General features: G+C 42.8%; 1 protein-coding gene across 1 annotated transcript in view; it reads left to right on the forward strand.

Moving 5' to 3' along the window:
- XIRP2 (xin actin binding repeat containing 2) overlaps positions 1 to 22509 on the forward strand; it is a 77255-nt gene that overhangs the window by 50445 nt on the left and 4301 nt on the right. The window contains exons 4-7 of the mRNA XM_081923127.1: positions 6404 to 6517; positions 8275 to 8347; positions 10048 to 10172; positions 11546 to 20993. Of these exons, the coding sequence (XP_081779253.1) occupies positions 6404 to 6517; positions 8275 to 8347; positions 10048 to 10172; positions 11546 to 20993 (9760 nt within the window). The remainder of the gene's footprint in view (positions 1 to 6403; positions 6518 to 8274; positions 8348 to 10047; positions 10173 to 11545; positions 20994 to 22509) is intronic.

Below are 22509 nucleotides of genomic sequence, written 5' to 3' on the forward strand. Positions count from 1 at the left end.
TTATCAAATCCAAAACATGATCAGTGAGTGAGCCAAAGAGGTAGAAAAATTGAGGGATGGGGATACAAACCAGAAAGCGCAAGATGACATCGAGCATCTGATTCATCAGAGTTATTGGGGTGGATATTGAAAAGTACCACAAGAACAGGGAAACAATGGAACCCAAAGTTCAAAGTCAGATAATAAGTTAGGTAAAGGACCGGGGGGGGGGGCGGAGTTACAGCAAGGACAGTTTTGTTCTGCAAAACTTAGGTTCTAACTCATATAGGGAGCATAGAGCAGTCTACACATTTCAAATTTCATAGAGAATAATGGGCATCACAACACAGTGCTTAGTAATTCCACCCTGCTTTTGTGTAGCTTCCCCACACAACCAGCACACTCAAATAGATCTAAAAAGCCATGCATTAGCAGGAGCCACATAGATGGAGCTCTTTCATTTGACTTTCCCACCAGGGTGGTGTTCAATTCTAAGTAAAAGTAAAAGTTTAAAAAAAGAAAAAAGCAGCATGTGGTGAAGTGCTTTCAAACTCTGGTTGTAAATACTGCTAGGAAGCCCCCTCCTGTCTCCTTCACACAATGCTACTGAACACAATGAAATAGTTTTGAATGACATTTAAGCAACAGCCATTGATAGGACCAGCAGCCAGTGTTCTGAAAACCAAAGCAAGCGTAATCTGCTCTCCAAAAATCATCTGCCTGGTATATGTCTCTTGCTCTTTAGAAACAAATACAGTGGTATCTCAGGTTAAGAACTTAATTCGTTCTGGAGGTCCGTTCTTAACATGAAAGTGTTCTTAACCTGAAGCACCACTTTAGCTAATGGGGCCTCCCGCTACTGCCACACGATTTCTGTTCTCATCCTGAAGCAAAGTTTTTGACTTGAGGTACTATTTATGGGTTAGCAGAGTCTGTAACCTGAAGCGTCTGTATCCTGAAGCATCTGTAACCCGAGGTACCACTGTATACTTAATACATGCACAACTTAATATTGCAAAGAGAATTGCATAGAATTGTAGCATCAAATATTAAACTCCTTGGCATGGAATGCCACCACCCAGCATCGGGGAACCTCAGTCCTGTGCATATGTTTGCTCAAATGTAAGTCCCAATGTATTAAATGGAGCATACTCCTAGTTTGTTTGTGCAGGGCTGAAGCCCTAAGGGATAAGGATCCACATGTGCAAATGAGGGTCATGCCTGCAGTTCCTTTTGCCAAATTCTTATCAGGCCTTGGGATGACCTAGTTTGGTTCAATGAAATTCACTGAATTAGTTCAAAAATTTCTGAACTGTATCTGAAAATAGTTCCCATAATTGCCAAGTGAGCTGAACATGAATTAAGTTCATTTTTGGAGCAGAACTTTGAATGATTTCTTGTTCATCTTCAAGTTCATTGACACTTTGGGCCTTTTAGTTTAAAGATCCTAATTGTTGGGGGAAATAAATGAAACAAAATTCACACACATATGTGTGTGTGTTTAGATGTTTTCTTAGACTTCTTAAGTATGTTTTATACTTTGGCACAGCAGCTTTGTTTTGCAAAGGGACAGCTGTGAGCCAGAATTAGCTCCTTTGCAGACATCTTGAACTTAAACTTGTTTGTTTTTAAAACAAACTTCCTTACATCTGGTACCAAGGATTGATATAGGGTTCCTGCAGCGTGCATTGGGATCCATGTTATAGTGGATGGCTGATGCTGCCCATTTTGCATGGCCGATGCTGTCCATTTTGACAGTGCTGATCATATCATTTGAAGAAGATTGGGGACTGTTCTCTCACTATCTTCACAATGCGTCTAGGCATGCAGACCACTACTAAACACCAGGATCTTTGTTTCAGAGCCTGGTATCTTTGTGTGCGTGTGGCGGGGTGTAGCATGCAATTTAGCTACAGAAGTTCACCACTGCACTGTGTGAAATTGGAAAGAACCTCTTCTGTTCTTGAAGGGGCCAAAAATCATCTCAGTCGCAGCTACTAAATTGATTTTGAAGGATAAGGAGGCCAATCCGTCAATACGGCATAAACCTGGCTGTCAGATACAAACACTCTCAGACAAAGAGCAGGCAGCCTTCTCTATGGAAAGGGATAAAGCTGAATTCTTATAGACCAGAGGACATTGTGCCATAACAAAGAGCATCAACTGATATGAAGTTTGGCTCATCATAAAAAGCACAGAAAGCTCAGGAAAATGGATTACTGCTAGTAAAACCAGGGTAGTGCACCTGAGTCACTGCTGAAGAATATGATCATCATTCCCTTTAGAGACCTCTGGCTGCACATCTCTCCGAAGAATGTGATTACAAATAATATTGGTCACTAACGTGTAGGGCTCATCCACTCTATTTTGGGATTTGCTTGAAGGGGATTGACAGCTTTTAGCCAGGGCTGCACAAAAGCAGACCAAGACTGGTAGATAAAAGGATGAGCATAGTAGGTGAGGCTTGCAGTCACGCACCCATTTTCCCTGGGGTAGACATGAATAGGGTGTCACTGCAAGTGATGGATACACAAACTAAACAATGCTGATTACTAATATAGTTCATTGTCAAATGGGTGAGAATGTGTGAGAACCTGTTATTTTCCCATGCTGTGTAGTCCAACATGTCCTGTGGTGTTGTCTTACAAAAAATTAGTATCTTTAATGCAGAGTTTGCTTATCGGCATCTGTGTCATGAGAAGACTCTAAAATGTTGTACACATAACTTTCATTTAATAGACAGGGACGTGGTTGGCAGACCTGAAATTGGACCTTCTTATATCCGGATGAAGAAGAATTTCTCTCTCTCTCGTGTGTGTGTGTGTGTGAACAGGTTCAATTTCTAATCTGTAAAGTATTCAATTAGTAATATATTAAAAGAACATTCAGTGGTCTTTTGTAGACGGTGAACAGAAAAGTGGATAAGATAGAACCCTGAAGCAGAAAATTCCCCCCAGTACTACATTTTAGATGAGTGGAACCACCACCCTCACCCAACTTGGACAGCCTTTCCAAATTAATACCATGGTTCAAAGTAACAGGCATTGCTGTGAGGACAAGGGGAATCAACAGGGTGACACTCCCCCGTCTTAGAATAATTGAATCAGAAAATTGTAAAGTTAGAAGGAACCACAACGGCCCCTGCAATGCAGAAATATTTCACCCAAATACCCACTACCATGAATTAAGAGTCTCATGCTCTATCCTTGATCCCCACAGAGGTTATCCTGCAGGATGACCAAGTACCAAAACCAGGCATGGACCCGGATTTCATGGATCCAGAAACCTCATCTCCTTCAAGAGTGCCTGGTCCAGACTGGCAACTCATCCCATTTCTTTTACCCTATGAAGTTACTTGGAGTTATAACTTAAGAGAGGAGCCTTTATTTTTGGCACTGGACATAAAAAGCACACAGACTGTGATAACAACAGCTGTAGGTGAACCGTGTAGAAAAGAACCAGTTGTGTTCCCTGCCAATTGTGTGCTGTGCCCATCACTCAGTCTCGGCAAGGAAGAAAGATGAGGCAAATTGTAAATGGAATGCCTGTAGCTCTCAAGCCACTTAGCTACATAACAATCCCATTGGCGCTGTAGGAAAGATTCAACTATAAATACAAAGCAAGCCCTCATACACTTACTAACCATTGTTAGTTGTCTTTGAACTGTCAGTTATATACCTAATGGAACCATAATTAGGAAAATGCTTAATATAATGTAGTTTTAAGGTTCATCTCAAAATGAGAGAGATGCCAGTGGATGATGGCATCTAGACTCCTTGACTTCTGCTTCCTTTCAGGTTGTGATCTATTCCAGAGAATTCTGTATGTAAAAAAAAAAAAAAATCAATCCTGAACACTTCTTAACATTTATTCTTACCTGTGGGACATGCATTGATTCCTCTACCTGACCCGCATTTGCTTTCAACCGCACACTATTTTTATGTGAAAATCACTTTACAACAGCATTTCCACAATTACATTTATGGGGGGGGGGAATGGCCCATCTAAATAATCTTGCCCATTTTCCCTACCATTCCTTCCCACCTACTTTGAACCATATGTTCTGCCTGTGGCCAGCCTCATGGTTGCCTCCGCTTAACATAATAGCTGTTACAAGCAACAGCTGGAAAGTTCAAACCTTTACATTCTGCAATTCACATGCTCTCTGTCCCTTTGGACATCAGGAAATATTTATGAATGCAGGTGGCGCTGTGGGTTAAACCACAGAGCTTAGGGCTTGCTGATCAGGTCGGCGGTTCGAATCACCATGACAGGGTGAGCTCCCGTTGCTCGGTCCCTGCTCCTGCCAACCTAGCAGTTGGAAAGCATGTCAAAGTGCAAGTAGATAAATAGGTACCGCTCCAGCAGGAAGGTAAACGGCATTTCTGTGCACTGCTCTGGTTCACCAGAAGCGGCTTAGTTATGCTGGCCACGACCCGGAAGCAGTACGCCGGCTCCCTTGGCCAATAAAGCGAGATGAGCGCCACAACCCCAGAGTCAGTCACGACTGGACCTAATGTTCAGGGGTCCCTTTACCTTTACCTTATGAATTATCTAACAAGGAAATAGATTATTTCCTTTGAAAATCACCCCCACGCCCATTGTCTCTGCCCAAGGGCTTTGGGAACATGAGCTGAACAGTCCGTCACACCCAGAACCATTTGTGTGTCTCTGACTATTTCCATGTGCTCCAGGTCCTACAGATCTGTAGAGCCAGGCATCTAATTTTCAAATTTGGCATGAACATCCATGATAACATGGATCCAAGGAGGATCATAGAATCATCGACTTGTAGAGTTGGAAGGGAGCATGAAGGCCATTTAGTCCAACCCCCTGCAATGCAGGAATCTTTTCCTCAATATGGGATTCAAACTCACACCCCTGAGATTAAGAGTCTCTTGAAATACCAGCTGAGTAACCCCAGGAATGGCCAATTAAGCCATTGTTTAGGGAATGCAATGGAAGCCCTCTTGTGCATGGCCCAGCCAAATTTGAGCCCTTATTAATTCCTATTGACTTCTACTAATGCTCCCCTTGAGATCCATGGGAATTTAACTTGGGCTTGTATATGGCCATCATGCTGAAAAAACTAGCTACATTGTCATAATAATTGCCGCACACTGCAGATGCTGCTTCCCACCATTATGCTGTTTGCTGGAGACCTCATTACTTTACAGTTTCCGGCATGTGAATTAGCTCCTCCCTCATTTGCCCCTTGGAGAAACAAGCAGTGAGGAGTGAACTCTCCAGGCTTGACTCAGGCTGAGGCTAGCAACCCAAAGAAATTCATACAAACACCACAGTGCTCTTTCTCACCTTCCTCTTCTTTGGCACTGGTGGTGGAAGAAAGAGGTGTCTCTTTCCACTCTCCGTCCCCCAATGTCTGGAGCACTGTAGTAACAGCATCCCAAATACCAGGGAGCAAGTAGGAGATGACAGAGGTGTTCTTCCCTGAGGCGCAGGACAGAAGATGGAGGACAACCTTCTTCTTTGTGGCAGCTTGCCCCACTGTGGTAGAAAGGTGGAGGGGGGAGTCCTTGTTTAGCTCGAATAGGGTTGAAATCTCAGGAGCTGAGGAGCCATAATGCACAGCTTGTATTGAAGGCAAAGATTAAGAGTTGCTGTGGTTTGTAATCAGGGATTTAAGCTGCAACAATTTCTAGCAACACTAGAAATATTCCTCTGTTCCAACTGCTGGGACTTCTTGCTCCACATATTTACATCCTCCGAACAAGACCTTCACATCATCTTCAAGTTGGGGAACTTTCTCCTATATATTCCAGTCACGTACTTGCTTGTAAATAGGAATTTGACGATTAAATCAACAGAGCTTCCATTAAAACCCAGGTCACTGTGTCCTGTACTACTACTTTTAATACATATCTTATGCCACAGAGCCTAGCAAAGGAAATCTCCTGGATGCACTATAGTAATGAAACCACAATGTGTGTTACGGCAAAAGCCATCCCAGTATTTTTTTCCTTATCTTATCCTTGCCAATTATATTATGAGTTATGCCCTATTACTAAATAACTGGCTCCTTCCTCTTATATACCGTAGAATCATTTATGATTATGGAGGCAGTTCTATTTATGGAACTCCCTCCCAGTACAGATCTGGTTCTCACCCGCATTATGTATTGATTCATGCGCCAGCTTAAGAACCATTTATTTTTGCAGGTCTTCAGAGCATCGCGGGAGTGGTCCTCTTGGTCAACCTGTTTCGCTGATTGCCACATGCTGTTGCATTGCCAATTGTGGCTTTACTTGTGTGTGTTTTTAATGCTGGTGTTAGTTCCTGTGGGCTCTGTATGAGGAAAGGCCCATGTACAAGAAATAAAAGGAAAAGAAAAGAAAATAAGAAAGTGTTTATTTAAGTGTACCATAAACTTGCCAACGTAGAAATATTTTCTGTTCATCTTCAGAAGGTGACGAGTCGAAGCCAAGCCACAATGTCAAGCAGCAGCAGCAGCACAGAAACCAGAGTGAACGAGGTGGCGTCAAAGGCAACTCAGCGGGAATCCTTTCAATCAGAAAAGGTAACTGTATCAATGCAATGAGATACCATTTTGCCTGTGCCACTTTTGCCCTCTGGTGCTTATGGCACCCGTCCTTGCTTTGGTGGCAAGGAGGAGTTTTATATGGGACGATTTGCACCTGTACTCATTACCCGTCCCCATTACCCATCTCAGGAAATAATTGAAGTACCACTGATAAAAGTATTTGTGCAAAAATGTTGCCACTTGGCAGGGCAGGCTTCAGGTTTGTGTGGGCCCTTGGGCGACAGAAGAGCAGTGGATCCTTTCCTCCTTTCACCGCAGCTTTCCTTCTTTGACACCTTCCTGTTAACCACACCCGTTCCACCTCAAACCCATTTCCACTTTCTTCTTTGGTCTCTCCTCTTTGGGTTGCCCCATGCTAAACTGGAACAAGTGAACATTGTATGCAATATGCTATACCTACCAGATAGACACTTTAGAAATTAAAGAACTGCTGGTCCAGATGTCTGTACCGACGTGTAAGTTTGTATTGCTGTACCCAGTGCTTTTCACTCTCTAGAAAATAAGGTGCTGGTACTCGCCGCCTAGAAATGGGTGGAGGAGGGACAACCAAGTGGGCAAAGGTGGGGAGGCACTCTGCACATGCTCAGGGAAGGAGGCAGCAGGGCTCCAGGATCCTGGAAGAGACTCTTGCCTCATTCCCTAAGTGCAGGAAGCACTTGCTCTGCTTTGGGATGGAGGCAGGAAGGCTCTGACAGGGTCCAAGAGCCCTCTCATTTCAGGCTCCAGGATGCTGGCAGGGCCTCGTTCCCTGAGCCCAGGACGTGCTTGTCCAGCTTGCAGGATGAGGGTGTGAGGGTCTGTCAGGCTCCGTCAGGATCCCGGCACACTGCTGCATCCTTCCCAAAGCTGGGCAAGTGTTTCCTGGGCTTAGGGAATGAGGCAGCAGGTAGTCAGGATCCTAACAGAGCCTTGTGCCTTGTTCCCCAAGTCTGGGAAGCATTTGCAGCAATGGAGGCAGTGGCAACAAAAGTGTGAGGGAAGCAAGGGGGGGTGGGCAAACAGTGGCAAGATGGGGGGAGAGGTGGTGTGCACTGTACCTGCATGTATCCAAATTCAGTCACTGATGTTGTGCATTTGATGTTCTCTGCATTCAAATAGAAGTTATTCAGTCCTCAAAGCGCTTCACATACTTTGTCTCAGCTATCCTTAAAACTGCCCTGTAAAGTAGGCTAAATTATTGTCCCAGTATTATCACAGAATGCTTTAAGATGATGATGATGATGATGACATTTCCAAATACTGGGCTTAAATTATGGGGATGGGGAGGTGGCAGGAGGGATCTTAAAGAAATCTCTCATCCCCTAACATACTAAGCTTAGCCAAATGATGCAGCCGTGTAGGAGGACTGACCCCTAAAATAAGGGGGGCTGGACCCTCTCTGACCCCCCAATTCAAGCACTGTCAAGTATTGCTCTTACATATTTATAAATAGTGGTATATACATCAATAAAATACATAAATAAATGCATTGCAAGAAACGAAGAGATGGCAACTTGCCTACCTTGTGAATTTTTGGCAGAGGTGAAATTTTAACTGCTGATTTTCTGTCTCACAGATAACTACAGAGCATCAGTTCTGGTGGAGGAAGGACTCACACCGTTCCCTCCTTGAATCACTTGTTCCTCCTCCGCCTAGAGTTGCATAAATCATACAATAGATCAAATTAAAATACTGATTTTCACATTGAGATTTGGTTTATTTAATTATTTTGTGGTGTGTATTTGTGTTTGCAGGTTTCTCATCGTGAACAAGCTTTGTCTGAGGCTAAGAGAGCTTCTAACGTCACTCAAAGCATTGAGGAAACAGGTAAGAGAAATCCGAGAATATACTGGGAGGCAAGAAGTGATAGCTACCCTTTCACACAGCAAATTCTGTTGTATGCATATGGATGAAAGACAAAATCCATCCACAATTAAGTCCTGGGAGTGCCATTAATTTTGACTGGAGAACTAAGCACCTACTTAAATATCATTCATCAAAATCAGTGGGACTTAACTTTGGATGGATTGTGGCCATAAAGATTAGAATATAATTAAGGTTATTTACACTCACTCCAGCCCAGAAGCCTTTGCATCTCCTCTTAAGCACATTCATACATCCCACTGATATGAATGGCGGTGTGCTTAAAATTACCTAATATATGCTTGAGTGTTTTTCACAAGTGCCCTGGGCTTAGGCAAACAATTTTTCTTTCTCTATTATTATTGTAACAATTCCCCTAGCAGATATTTAAATGTCATGAATATCAAAGGATATAATTACCCTTGGACTGATCACCTAGGCAGAAATTAATAAAGGCTCGCAGTCCCTGTTATTGCAGTGTTCAATCAGCTCTGGTCTGACATGTGAAAGAGGTGCTGCTATGTCACTCAGCAAATAAACTCTGGTTCATTGTGCTTCCAGCTCATGGCTAGGTCTTTCTATCTATGAAAGGTTCTCTGCTATCAATGCAAGAGAAATATTGCAGAATAAGAACCATAGAGTCTCCAGGCTAGACTTTGACCCAGAGGCCCATCAAATCCAACCTGGTGGTTTTTGGTAGCATCTTCCAACCAATCACGCCACTGGGAATGCTCAAGCCTTTGGGGATTCCTGAAGTAGGGATGGAGGAGATATTTGCTCCAGTTTGCAACACTATCTACACCCTTGTGCAAATAAATTGAAACAAAGCATGTTTTCTATCTTACTTGTAATCCTGTACTCAAAACAAACACGAAAAGTCAGTTGATCATTATGGTGCCGGAAGCCGGAAGCCAATAATAGAAATGATGTGCTCACCACAATATATTGAGATTCTATGAAAGAGAGTTATTCCAGAGCTGAAAAAGAGGTATCCTGGTGGTACTGGGATATTGCAGCAGGACCTAGCCCCTGTCACACATCGAAAGTGGTGAAGAAATTCATGACAGAGCAGCAAATACAGGTACTTGATTGGCCAGGGAATTCCTCAGACGTAAATCCCATTGGGAATTTGTGGGCTATATGCAAAAGTTGCCTCCATTCTGTAGACTGTACAACTATAGAGAAGCTAATTCAGGCGATGATTCAGGTGTGGTACAGGGATCCGAAAATCAACAGTGACTGTTAGAAACTAGTAGACTCCATGCCAAACCATGTTCAAATGCTGCTTAAAAATAGCAGAGGTCATATCCGCTAGTTTTGTATGTGAGTTTTGTACAATAAACTACTTAATTCATTGTTTGTTTCAATTAATTTGCACAAGGGTGTAACTCACACATCCCGAATAATATGCAAACCAAAATGCAAACCGTCCTTTGAAATTTGCACTTGGGGGGGGGGATGAAATGCATACGTTACGGGGAGTTGTTCATAAAAATGCATACATTTGTGAATATATGATATAAAAATGCAATATTTTGGAGGGGGGATCACATACAAAAATGTGCCTGTGGAGAGAAACACACAGAAAAATGCTGATGAATTTTCATACAGCCAATATAGATTCAAGTTTTCATTTTTCTTTTCATTTTCTTTCTGTATCACAGTGGTCAATGCAGCTACAGATGAGGAGATCCCAAAGATTTCTACACAATCCTTAAAGCAGCACTTTGAAAAAACAGCCCAGTTCCATTCTGGCCGAGAGAGTGGAACGCCTGCAAAGCAGATCAAGGTCGGTGGTGCCAAAAATGGGATTATCTCCATCCGAACAATCCTGAATTGTTATCAATTTTTGCATATAGTTAACATTATTTTCTGAGTTGCAGTGCCTTTAAATTCAGAATAGCCATGTTGCATTCGTTTAAGTGATATTTCCAGTGCAAATCTTAAGTCCGTAAACAAGGGATGTGTGTGGCAAGGGGGGGGTTATGCTCCAATTGTTTGGGGGCAAATTAAAACTGTGGCAGGGCAAACAGTGAGTCCTGCTAGAGTGTCTTCTGATCACTTGCTAGCAAGACAGAGTGTGCTCACTGTTCTTCCTGCCAAGTCCTTGCTGCAATGAAGTAGTGGGATTTGATTACACTGGCTTTTCTTGGACTGAAAAAGATGTTAGGATGCTGTGAGCATGGCAGCCATTAGCAGAGCTGGGGTTGTGACCCTCCCCCCTTATCTTCCCATGTACCTGTTAGAGCGTCATAACAACATTGGGCTCCTTAAGAGTGATCCCATGAACCGATGTACAGTGACTCACAGGACAGTGCTGTTTGTATATTAAATTATATTTTGGTCTGTTTGGGAGATATCCAGGAAGATCTTGCAAGTGTTTAGTCTAAATTTTACAGAAATAATCTGGAATTCTCTAACATCCTTAAGCATATTTTTTGATCAACACCCACCTATAAGGTACAGCTTTCCTTTTCAAAATACCCTTTGTGTGCTGTTAAATTCTTTTTCTCTGGCTGCATGTTCTGTATTCCATTTCCAATTCTTAGAAGAAGGCACACACACTATAGTGTAGATAAATGATATTTTACGATTATAAACTATCTGGCTCCTTGCTCTGTGTTCTGTCTATTTACAATTCTTACAGGAAGGCATAGGCCTATGACTGCTGCATCTGTTAATATGAGATAAAAGCAGGCAAGATCAAGATTATCTCAGAATGTGTATATACTATAGTGCAGATAAATAATATCGGAACAAACTACCTTGTTGAACTAACGGAGGCTATGGATAAATTGCACCAGTTCTCATTCATAGAATGTAGGAGGCTGCCTTCTACCAGGTAGGCACATCTAGCCTATTATTGTCTACACCAACTGGTAGCAGCTCTCAAGCATAACAGGCTGGGGACTCTCACAGCCCTGCCTACAGACGCCAGGAATTGAAATTTGGACCTTTCTGCCTGAAAAGCAGATGCTCTACTACTGAGCAATGGCCCTTCTCCAATATGTTGAATCATACTGTTGGACATTAGTTTTGTTCTCAGGTAGATTAGAAATTTGAGCTCCTGCTGCTTAGCACTTGGTAGGGCTGAGTGAACTATATAGAATGAATTCAAGGAAACGGTTTTTTAAAAGAAACAACTAATTTTGTCCCCTAAAGATTGAAAATGAGTATCAAGAAATGGCCTGGCCTTCTGCAGCCTTTTCCTCTTCTGCTGAAGTGGCTTCTGCAAATAGACAGCAAGGAATATATATGGCGAGGGAAACCGAGTCCACATCTGCTGCCTCAGCTGCAGCTTATAGCTGCTCTTCCAAGTATGCAAGTACAGAGGAGTTTCCTCCTCCACCTTCTCCAGACTTACTACAGGCTCCACCTGAAATGACAGAGCTTTCCCAGTCCCCTGAATCCTCTCCCTCTCCATCGAAGCAGCCCCTTCCCAAAGATCTGTATTCCAAGCAAAGAAACCTTTATGAATTAAAGCGTTTGTACAAACACATCCACCCAGAATTGAGAAAGAATTTGGAAAAAGATTACTACAATGATATTTCTGATATCGTGTCTAGTGACACTGAAATAAGCAGCTCAGCTGCAAGAGATGTACGCCAGGCGAGGTATGTCTTTGAAAACACAGAGAGCAGCCCTCAGAAGTGCATGAGCCCAGAAAGGGAATATCTGGAGTGGGATGAAATCCTCAAGGGAGAGGTCCAATCTATGAGGTGGATCTTTGAGAATCAGCCTCTGGATTCCATCAAAGATGAATCTCCTGACCCGGACAATGTTAAAAGCATTGCCAGTCAAGAAATCATTGCAGGTGGGGATGTTAAGTATACCACCTGGATGTTTGAAAACCAACCCATTGATGCACTGGGTGGACATTCTTCAGACAACACTGAAAGCGCAGACAGAATTCCTGAATTGGCTCGAGGCGATGTCCGCACGGCCGCGTGGATGTTTGAAACTCAGCCACTGGACTCAATGAATAAAATTCACCATGAGAAAGACCAGGAATCCAATGAAACCTCTGATGAGGAGATCACTGGCGGAGATGTGAAAACGGTGAGGTATATGTTTGAAACACAACATCTGGATAGCATTGGACAACTTTATTCAGTGGATGAAGCTAAGCTGCTGCAGCTCCGATCTGAATTACAGGAGATTAAAGGCGGTGTGAAGAGAAGTATAAGGCATTTTGAAACTCTACCGATGTATGTTATTAGAAACAATTTGGGCCAAATGCTAGAGATAAAAACTGTCCACAGAGAAGACCTTGAGAGAGGAGATGTCAGGACAGTGCGCTGGATGTTTGAAACGCAGCCTTTGGACATGATCAACAAAGATTCCTTGGAAATCAAAGTTGTCCGTGGAATCTCCATGGAGGAGGGTGTCAAAGGTGAAGTAGGCAGGGCAAAATGGCTCTTTGAAACCCAGCCTTTAGATGCCATTAAGGAGGAGACTGAAGAAACTGTGGTGGAAAAAGAAGTCATCCTAGGCACTGATGTCTGCAGAAAATGCTGGCTTTTTGAGACTCAGCCTCTTGACACTCTAAAGGAAAGTGAAGATGAAAATCCTCTACCCACAGAAGAAATAATCGGAGGTGACGTAAATACCACAAAACACTTGTTTGAAACACTGCCAATGGATATGCTGAAAGACAGCCCAGATGTTGGAAAGCTTCAGAAAATGGCTGCCACTGAGGAAGAAAAAGGGGATGTGAGGCATCAGAAATGGATTTTTGAGACTAAGCCCCTTGAACAGATTAGAGAGGAAAAGAAAGAAGTCATAAGAACTGTGAGACTGGAAGAAATTGACAAGGGGGATGTGAGCAGCTGCAAACGTGCATTTGAGATGTGCCGTTTCAGAAAACACGACGACTCATGTAAAATCCATGTGGAAGGTGTAACAAGAGGTGCTGTAAAATTAAACAAAGGTCTTTTTGAAACAACTCCATTATATGCCATCCAAGATAGGCATGGCAAATATCATGAAGTTAAAACAATTCGACAAGAGGAGGTCGTGAGAGGGGATGTCAGGAACTGCAGGTGGCTCTTTGAGACAAGGCCCATTGACCAGTTTGATGAGAGTATTGAAAAAATTGAGATCATCAAAGGGATCTCCTCACAAGAAGTACAGTCAGGTGATGTGAAAACAGCCAAGTGGCTGTTTGAAACTCAGCCCCTTGACTCCATTAAATACTTTAGCAACGTGGAAGATGAAGAAAGCACAGAACAGACTGAGACAACTGAAATTGTGAAGGGGAATGTTAAAACATGCAGGTGGTTATTTGAAACCCAGCCAATGGAATCTCTATATGACAAAGAGAAGGTCACGACAGACAGTGAAGAAATCCGCAGAGGAGATGTCAAGACCTGTACCTGGCTCTTTGAAACTCAGCCTCTCGATGCAATAAGGGAAGAAGCAGAAACAGCCATAAAACTTCACACTGTGGAGCAGGAGGACATTCAGGGAAGTGATGTCCGCACAGCTTGTTTCCTTTTTGAGACTGAAAACCTAGAAAATATCCAAGGAGAAGAAGAGAAAGAACTTAAGCGGGTGGTGGAAATTGACATCCAGCCTGGAGATGTCTCCACCATGCGGTATAAATTTGAGAATCAATCGTTAGACTCAATAAATGTCAGCTCAGAGGAAGTTGTGAACAAAATTAAAACCATCCAAAGTGAAGATATACAGAAAGGGGATGTTTTGCGTTGCTGTTGGCTTTTTGAGAACCAGTCAATTGACGAAATAACAGACCACCAGGGAGACAGGACCTCAGTTAAAACTGTTACAGACATACAAGGTGGAAATGTGAGGAAAGGATGTTTCATCTTTGAGACGTTTTCTTTGGACCAGATTAAAGATGAATCTTCTGTAGATGTCCGCACCAAGAAAACCATAAGTGAAGAAGAAATAGCCAAAGGGGATGTGAAAAGCTACAGAATGCTCTTTGAGACCCAGCCACTTTACGCAATTCAAGACAAAGAAGGGTATTATCATGAGGTGACTACCGTGAAGAAGGAAGAAGTAATTCATGGGGATGTACGTGGGACGCGGTGGTTGTTTGAAACAAAGCCTTTAGGATCGATAAACAAATCAGATAATGTGTATGTTATAAAATCTGTCACCCAGGAAGATATTCAGAAAGGAGATGTTAGTTCGGTCAGATACCGATTTGAAACACAGCCGCTGGACACCATTTCAGATGAGGAAAAATTCATTGTACCCACAGTCGACACTGTGCAGGGTGGCAACGTGAAGGCCAACAAGAAATTATTTGAGTCTGAAGAAAGCCAAGGAGGCATGTATGTAAGAACAGTGAGTGTCAGCGAAATACAGCAAGGCAATGTCAAAACGTCTACTTGGTTATTTGAAACACACACCATGGATGAGATTAGAGGAGAGGGGTCAGAGTATAAAGATGTCAAGACAGTAACAAAGGAGGATGTGCAAGAAGGTGATGTTCAGCATGCAGTGTGGCTTTTTGAAAACCAGCCTCTGGACTCCATTAAGGAAACTGACGAAAACGATACAAAAATAGATAAAGAAGAAATTCCACAGGCAGATGTAAAGACTACGACGTGGCTGTTTGAAACAACTCCTTTCCATGAATTCAATGAAAGCAGAGTTGAAAAGGAAGAAATCATAGGGAAAAGCGTGAAAGAAACTTTAAAGGAACTTTATTCTCACAAAGTCGTAGAATCCCATGGGATCATCTTGGAAGCAGATGAAATTGGCGATGTCCGAATGACAAAATATAAACTTATGAATCAGGAGGCTCCTGAAATACAAAAAGAAGAGATAATCAGAGGAGATTTAGCCAACATCATGTTGAACCTGCTGTCCAAACCAGGCCCCATTGAAAGGGAAACTAAAGTCAATGAAGATGAAAAGGGAAATGTGAATTTAGCAAAAGAGCAATTGCTGAATAGATCAACAGATGTTCACATTGAAAAGGAAGAGGTAGTGAGAGGTGATATACAGCAAGCCATAAAAAACCTGTTTAGTAAGGACAGCTCTGTAAAACGTGGAATTTTAATTCAGGAAAATGAGAGAGGTGATATTAACATGACAGTCTATTCTCTCTTTCACAAAAAGGATAGTGATAAAATCGAGCAAGAAGAAGTGATATGTGGCGATGTGAAGCGTACAATTCATAGCCTTCTCTCTTCTGCAATGAATTATGAAATATCAGAAAGACCTAAAATAGATGATTCAGAAAGGGGAAATGTTCAGTTTTTTACAACATGCATAGAAGCTGGGGCACTAGATTATTTGAGACTACTCCAGACAGGGGAAAACGAAACATTTGCAAGACATAATCAAGAAGAGGAGGAGGAGGAAATCATCGGTGGTGATGTTGAAGCTACAAAACTGTTGCTTAAGAAAAAGAAGTCTCAAATTCAGCGGACAGTTGAGGAAACTGACATAATCCCTGGAGATGTGTGCAATGCAGTTAAAATCTTTACAACAGAGCCACAAAATACATCTTATCATGTATGCAAAGAAGAAATCATAAGGGGTGATTTGAAGGCAGCTTTAAATTCCCTCAGCCAGGCCATAAATCAGACAACTGTTACAGAGAAGGAAGAAATTATAAAAGCTGACATCCTTGCAATTCTGAAGTCCCTTAAAGAATCAGCTTCTCAGCTGAAGGAAACAGAAAAGCCTGATGTCATCCCTGGAGATATTAAGCAAGCGATTGAATCTCTGGAGAAAGCAAGAAACACAAAAAGCCAGGTATTGAGAGAAGAGGTTGTTCGAGGTGACCTTGAATCCACACTGAGGTCTTTAAAAGCAGCACAACAGTCTTTCAAGAGCGTCAGCAAAGAGGAAATGGTCAGGAGGGATGTTCAGGTGGAGGTAGCGAGCTTTCTTGAAACTTCTGCAGAAACTAAAACAAAGCTGCAGCAAACAGGCACCGGCCGAGAGATGAAGAGGCTCACCGAGCAACTGCATGAGCCACCTCAGCAATTAGTCAAGAAGCAAGTTAATGTAACTGAAAGTTCACAAAATAATATTGAAGAATGTCACCGGGAACTTCATGAAGGAATGAAGTCTGGGGAGACAAGCGTTCTCACTGGAGGCACCAGCGCAATCCATTCTGTTCAGAAATGGAGCAGCAAGGCACATGAGTCAGATAAGAAAAATGTGAAGTGCTTATCTAATTCCCAGCACAAGGTCACCGAGAAAGTGGATAAGTCCACGAATAAGGTCAGAGTCCAGAACATTGTGAAAAGGGAAGCAAAAAGTCATACAGATCAATATGTGATTGATCAACCTGCTCTTCCTAGCACTATTCAGAAAAGCGAAAGAACAGAGAAGTCAGAGGGAGGTGGGACGCTGAGGAAAGGCAGTTCACCCGGCATTGTACCGTCTGCAAAGCAAGTAATGACTGGAAAGAAGCAGAATGTGTTCCAGGAATGTAAAGATGAAGAATATTTTGACATGAGCGTTCAGGAGGAGAGGAAAGAAAAATCAAAATTGTCGGCCCGTGAGCACAGCTCTCATCGCAGGGGTGCGGAGCAGCTGGTCAACATGTCAACTGGCGTGATTTCCAAAGCAACTGGTCATGTTGAAGCGCAAGGGGCGCAGCAAGATAGAAAACAATCTCAGTATTCAAAGGCAGTTTGCCAAGAGAAGAAAAAGAATGTTAAGGCGACCCAAGCGGAGGTTTCCATGGCATCAGAGCAGAATATTAAAACCAATAAAAAAGTCAGAGTCACCCAGGAAATGCACAGCCAATTTAAAGAAGCCGAGAGGAAACAAGACATTATCCAGCAAAATGAAAAATCCACAGTGAAGTTTCAAGGAAAAGCTAAAGTTGAAGCTGTGGCATCGGACTTCAGAGGTGTGGTGAAAAATCCACTGAATCCAAACAAAAACCCCAAAGGCACAGACAGGACAGAAATTGATTCTCCGCCTCCGCCTCCTCCTCCCCCTTCGCCCCCAATATCAGTGACTTCATCTGAAGCAGATCTTCCTCTGCCTCCTCCTCCTCCTCTGACTCATTTCCTGATGGCTTCTGACAGACAAAGCTTTCCTTCCCCTCCGCCCCCCATAGGACAGGCTAAAGCTGAATATGAACATTTTCCTCCTCCACCTCCGCCCCCTATCGAAGATGAGCATGAATTGGTAGCTTTGGCTTCATCTCCTGTTCCTCAGCCCTTTGCTGTTCATCAGGCAAAGCAAAGGAAAGAACATTTCCTCAAACATCTAGACAACACTTTGCAGCAGTCGACTCAGCTTCATGCCAGTGTTAAGCCTGGCAAGGCCCCACACACCAAGAAACATCCTCCAACAGAACTTACGAAAGAGTCAGAAGCACCCCAGCCGAAAACATCTCACAAAGTTCACCCAAGCATTGTCCAGAGGCACCTAGAAAACAGTACCACAAAAATAATGGAAGAAAACATGGAGAGCACAACAACGAGGAATGTTGTTAGCTGTGAAAAGAGAGAAGAAAGAGCTGAAGAGGTTAGAAGGCCGGCATCAGTTATGGAAGTGATCAAGCTGGAGTCCTCGCCATTAAAGAAAACAAGTCCATTCCCGCTTGTCAAATCTCCTTCCCTGCCAGCAGATGTGACACAAGCAAGTCCTAAGCCTTATGTGCGAAAATTCAAAACCCCTTTAATGATCGCAGAAGAAAAATACAGGCAGCAAAGGGAACAGATGGAGCAGAAGCAAACCCAAGATGTTTGCAAAGTGGTTATGAGAAGAAACAGTGAAGCTTCGGGAAGTTCAGTTCAGACAGAGCCAGAACATTGTCTGCCAGTACTAAAACCAGACAAACAGGATCAAACCCCTCTGCCAGGCCTTTTGCCCTCAGCTCCAGATCGGCCCACTCAGCCTGAATGTCAGGGAAAGGCGCAAGTTGTGGTGTCACAAAGCAATAAACTGCAGTCTATGTCAACGGTATTGGCTGCAGAACAGTCTCAAACCATTGTTAGGATCTCAGCAGAGGAACACACTCAAAAAACATCAACGCGTGAGTCAGAAAACCTAACAAAGCACTGTGTGTCTTCTCAGAAGGTACAGACCCATGAAGAACATCCTATGCATGCAGGAGAGCAACAGAAAACTGTGGAGCATTTGCACATGCCCAAAAGCAAACTGGTCTCCCCTACTTTCAATGTAAGAACCGTCAAGCTTCCCACCTTAGAACAAAGTTCATATGAAACCCACAAGGAGTCTGAGATGCATAAAAAGCAAGAGGGAACTAGCTTCCAGAATGCTGTGAAGCAAGAAGTTCAAGAGAAACAGAAAGACAATGTAAGCAATTCTATCAGAAAAAATCAAAGCACCACAAAGACAAATAACCAGGTGAATGTTGATGAGAAGATGCACGTGGGGAAAGGACTCCTGAAATATACAGAAGGCAAGCAGGACGGAAGAGAGAAAGATTCAAGTGAAGTGAAGCAAATATTAGTTCAAAGGAAAGAAACAGGGACAGAAGAAATGAAGCAAGAAAGAGTCTCCTTGGCTGTGGAAAGAAAGCAGAAGCAAGTCATCGCTTGCCCCAAGGAAGAGAAAGTAATAATCCAAAGAAAACAAGACGAGGTTAGCAATAAATCAGAGAAAATGGTCAAGCAAAAGATAATTGATATGCATCAGGAGTCACAGACATCTATCTCACAGAAAGAGAAAACATTTGTTTCAGAAACAAATGCCCAAAATAAAAAACTGTCCCAGAAAACTAGCAGCCTACAAGGAAAGGAATATGCCCAGGGAAAGTCCACACAGCAGAAAAAAGGCCTTTTAAAGGCAACAGAGGTGAAACAAGAACTGGCACAGAAAAAGACATTATCATCCATTTCACCAGGAGGATCACTGCAGAGTAACGAGAAGAGCCCAGTCGATATATTAGAGTTTTTGAGGAAACGTGAGGAGGTACAGCAGGTGTTGTCCAGAGTGAAGGAGTTTGAAACTGAGCCGAATAAAAATGGGCTCAAAACATTACAGGCATTCTTAAATGTCATTCCAGAGTGGTTGGTAGAACAAGACAGGAAGCAAAACCTAGCTTACTTCACACAAGGGAATGATGTTGAGAAGATGAAAGAAGAGTTATCGCTGATTAAAGATCAAGCCAACAAAATGCTTGAATCCTTTGAGGAGGCCATCCAGACAGCCATGAATTCCACAAAACCCCAAAAACTGAGAAAAGAGTTTCCTAAAGTTGGGGGATCATTGCAAAAGATAGCTAAAGTAAGCATTGGTTCAAGCAGGAAAGAATCACAGGAGACTAAAGAGATGATCAAAGACACAAGGGCACATCGGGAGGTGAAACAGCAAGTTAGTGAACACAGGTTTTCGGAAACCAGAACTTCTTCACCCTCAACCCTAAGAATGAGAGCACCTTCACCTACTTACATTACAATTGAATCTAGATGCATTGAATCTCCTCTCAGGGAGGTCTTGTCTCCTGTTCAAAGGGAAAGTACCCCGGTTCCACCATCACCACCTCCCAGGTCTACTACACCAACGTCTAAGGTGCAGCGGCCAGCTGCCTGCCTCTCCCCCTCTCCTCCAAGAAGCCGTTCTGAGCAGCTGGCCAAGCTTAAAGACACCACAGTAAAACTCGCTCAAGGAGCAACGCAAAACCGATCAGTAACCCCAGTTCCTATTGTGGAAAAGAGGTCAGAGATAGTGAAATCTCCGGCAACACTCCGCCGACAAATCAAGATTGAGGCACGGCAATCTGATGTTTTAACTTCAAAAATGTCGTCCGTAAATGAATCCCAAATAACTGCTGGTACAGTGAAAAAAGCTCATGAAGAATCCAAAACAAACAAGACTCACATCTCCAAAAAGGGAGGAAACATTCCAGAAGGCTTAGAGCCACGTGGACAAAATATGGACTCTGTCTGCAGGACTCAAAATATTGAGGTTTCCAAGACTGGTCCCCAAGGTCTTGCGCAGAAGGCCGAAGTCCCTGAATTGATTATTCCCATAAGGAAGGAACCGTCTGCATCTGAAAGATTGGGCAAGGAGAGTGAGGATAAAATACATGTAGTGTTAGGAACACTTCATGATATGCCAGTGGCTGAGGTGAAAACAAAGAAAAAGTATGTTGAGAATGGTGTAATCAGTGGTAAAATAAAAGAAGAAAGGCACAGGGTTAGGAAGGAGGAATTGAGCCAAACTTCCCAAGAGAGTGAGAAGAGATTAGATAGCTTCCAAAAGTACCCAGGCAAGTGGCAAAGAGAACCCAAGGAAAATGCACTTTGCAAGCAAAAGCAATGTGCCATTAAAGAGCATCCCTTGGAACCCAGGGTGTGCTTTGACGCAAAGTTCCACACTGAATGCTCCTCCGGCATGGATACGTTTGAGAACACCGTCATGGAATCGAGAACTGCCACCTCCACATCACGAAGTGCAGATGGGATGCAGTCAGGATTTGGCTTCAAGCGTGCACCGCCAACCTATGAAGACGTCATCTCAGGGCATATCTTGGATATTTCTGCTGCTGATTCACCAGAAGAGCTGCTAAGGAATTTTCAGAAGACTTGGCAAGAAAGCGAGAGAGTCTTCAAAAGCCTCGGCTACACGGTGTCTGATGCTGCTGAAGCAGAAGTGAGAAGTAGCTTCCACGAGGAGGCAGAGTTTATCAGTGGTAAATAAGCATGCAGCGTGTGAAGCAGGTATTAACAGCTTGGGAAGAGTATGGCGCCATGGCAATGAAACATGGAGTGCAATTAATGTGTCTATTGGAAGAGTGAAGTTACATAACTCCAACTAACAATTCTTTGCTGGTGTTTTCCCCTCCCACTTACCCCAACTCTCTCTGTGTCTCAGAAATCTTTCTTCTTCCTACCCTTTCCTTTACAAAGGCATGTGCTTTGATATATGTGCCAAGTGTGGGACTAACCTAGATTTAGGTTGAAAAAGGCAAATGTTAAATTTGATTTCTGGGAATGACATTCTCCTGAGCACTAAAATTAGAACAAAATAATTAACATACTATGACATTTGTTTTAAGATACTTTTGTTGATTCCTTCAGTTTTAAAAGTATGCTAACATGTGTGGGTTGTTTTGTTTTTTTGCACTTAATTGAATGAAGGTCTTTGGATCTACATGACGTATAAAATTAATGTGATCTTTTGCAGCCATCATTCTTTTTTATTAAAAAAAAGTGGCTAGTGCTTGACTTTTTCCTAGAATAGTATGCCCATAATGCAGGGGTGTCTTATCTCCAGCCACCTGATGTTGTTGGACTACAACTCCCATCATCCCTAGCCAGCATGACCAACGGTCAGGGATGATGGATATTGTAGTCCATCAACATTCGGAAAGTGGCAGGTTAGCTACCCCTGCCTTAATGCAACTTCATTTTGTTTTATATGTGCAGGCCTTTAAAGAGATTTATAGCCCAACCCTTACAATGTGCTCCGTGGTAATGATCCAATTATAGAAGTGTGTTTAGGGCTGAAACCTCAGAATGCCAGACAGAGAGAAAGAAGACATCATAAAATGTTGCATTTATTTGCAGTTCTACTCTGTGGAGTGTGGTATTATTGTCAAAAATGATTCTCCCATAGGAAGACATTGTCAGTGATGTTTGTGCCAAGGGATGGGCACAAATTGATGGAGCAGGGAAAGGAAGCACAATAATATTCCACTGATTTGGTGAAAACACTTCGTTCATACTATTGCAAATACATGTTATAGTGAAGGAGAGACTGAAGACACTAAGAGCAGTAAAAAACCATTGTGAAAAGGAGCGATTAAGTTATGGATATAATCACTAGATGTTATCCAGGTAAATAGTTCCACTTGTGGAAACACTTTTGGCTGCACCACAGAACCTCCTCTCCCTCTTCTCTGCCTGCACATCCCCGAAATATGCCGTGGGTTTCTCCACAACCATCTGGAACAGCTCTAAGTGGTTCATGGGGTTGGAAAGGAAGAAAAGAGGGAGAGGAAGTTTAATTGCATAGCCAGAAATGCTTGCACTACCAGAACTGTTGAGGGTGATTACATCCATAGGATTTTGGGATTTCCAAACACTCTGTTCCAATATAAACGTGAAACATATGGGCTTGGAACCCATGAATAGGAAACAAAAAGAAGCTCATAGAAAGGGACTTTTCTGCCCCTTTCTCTCCCCTCCCCAACAACTATTTGGCCT

This window comes from Podarcis melisellensis, assembly GCF_964234715.1.
Source record: "Podarcis melisellensis genome assembly, chromosome: 1".
Classification (NCBI taxonomy): Eukaryota; Metazoa; Chordata; class Lepidosauria; order Squamata; family Lacertidae; genus Podarcis; species Podarcis melisellensis.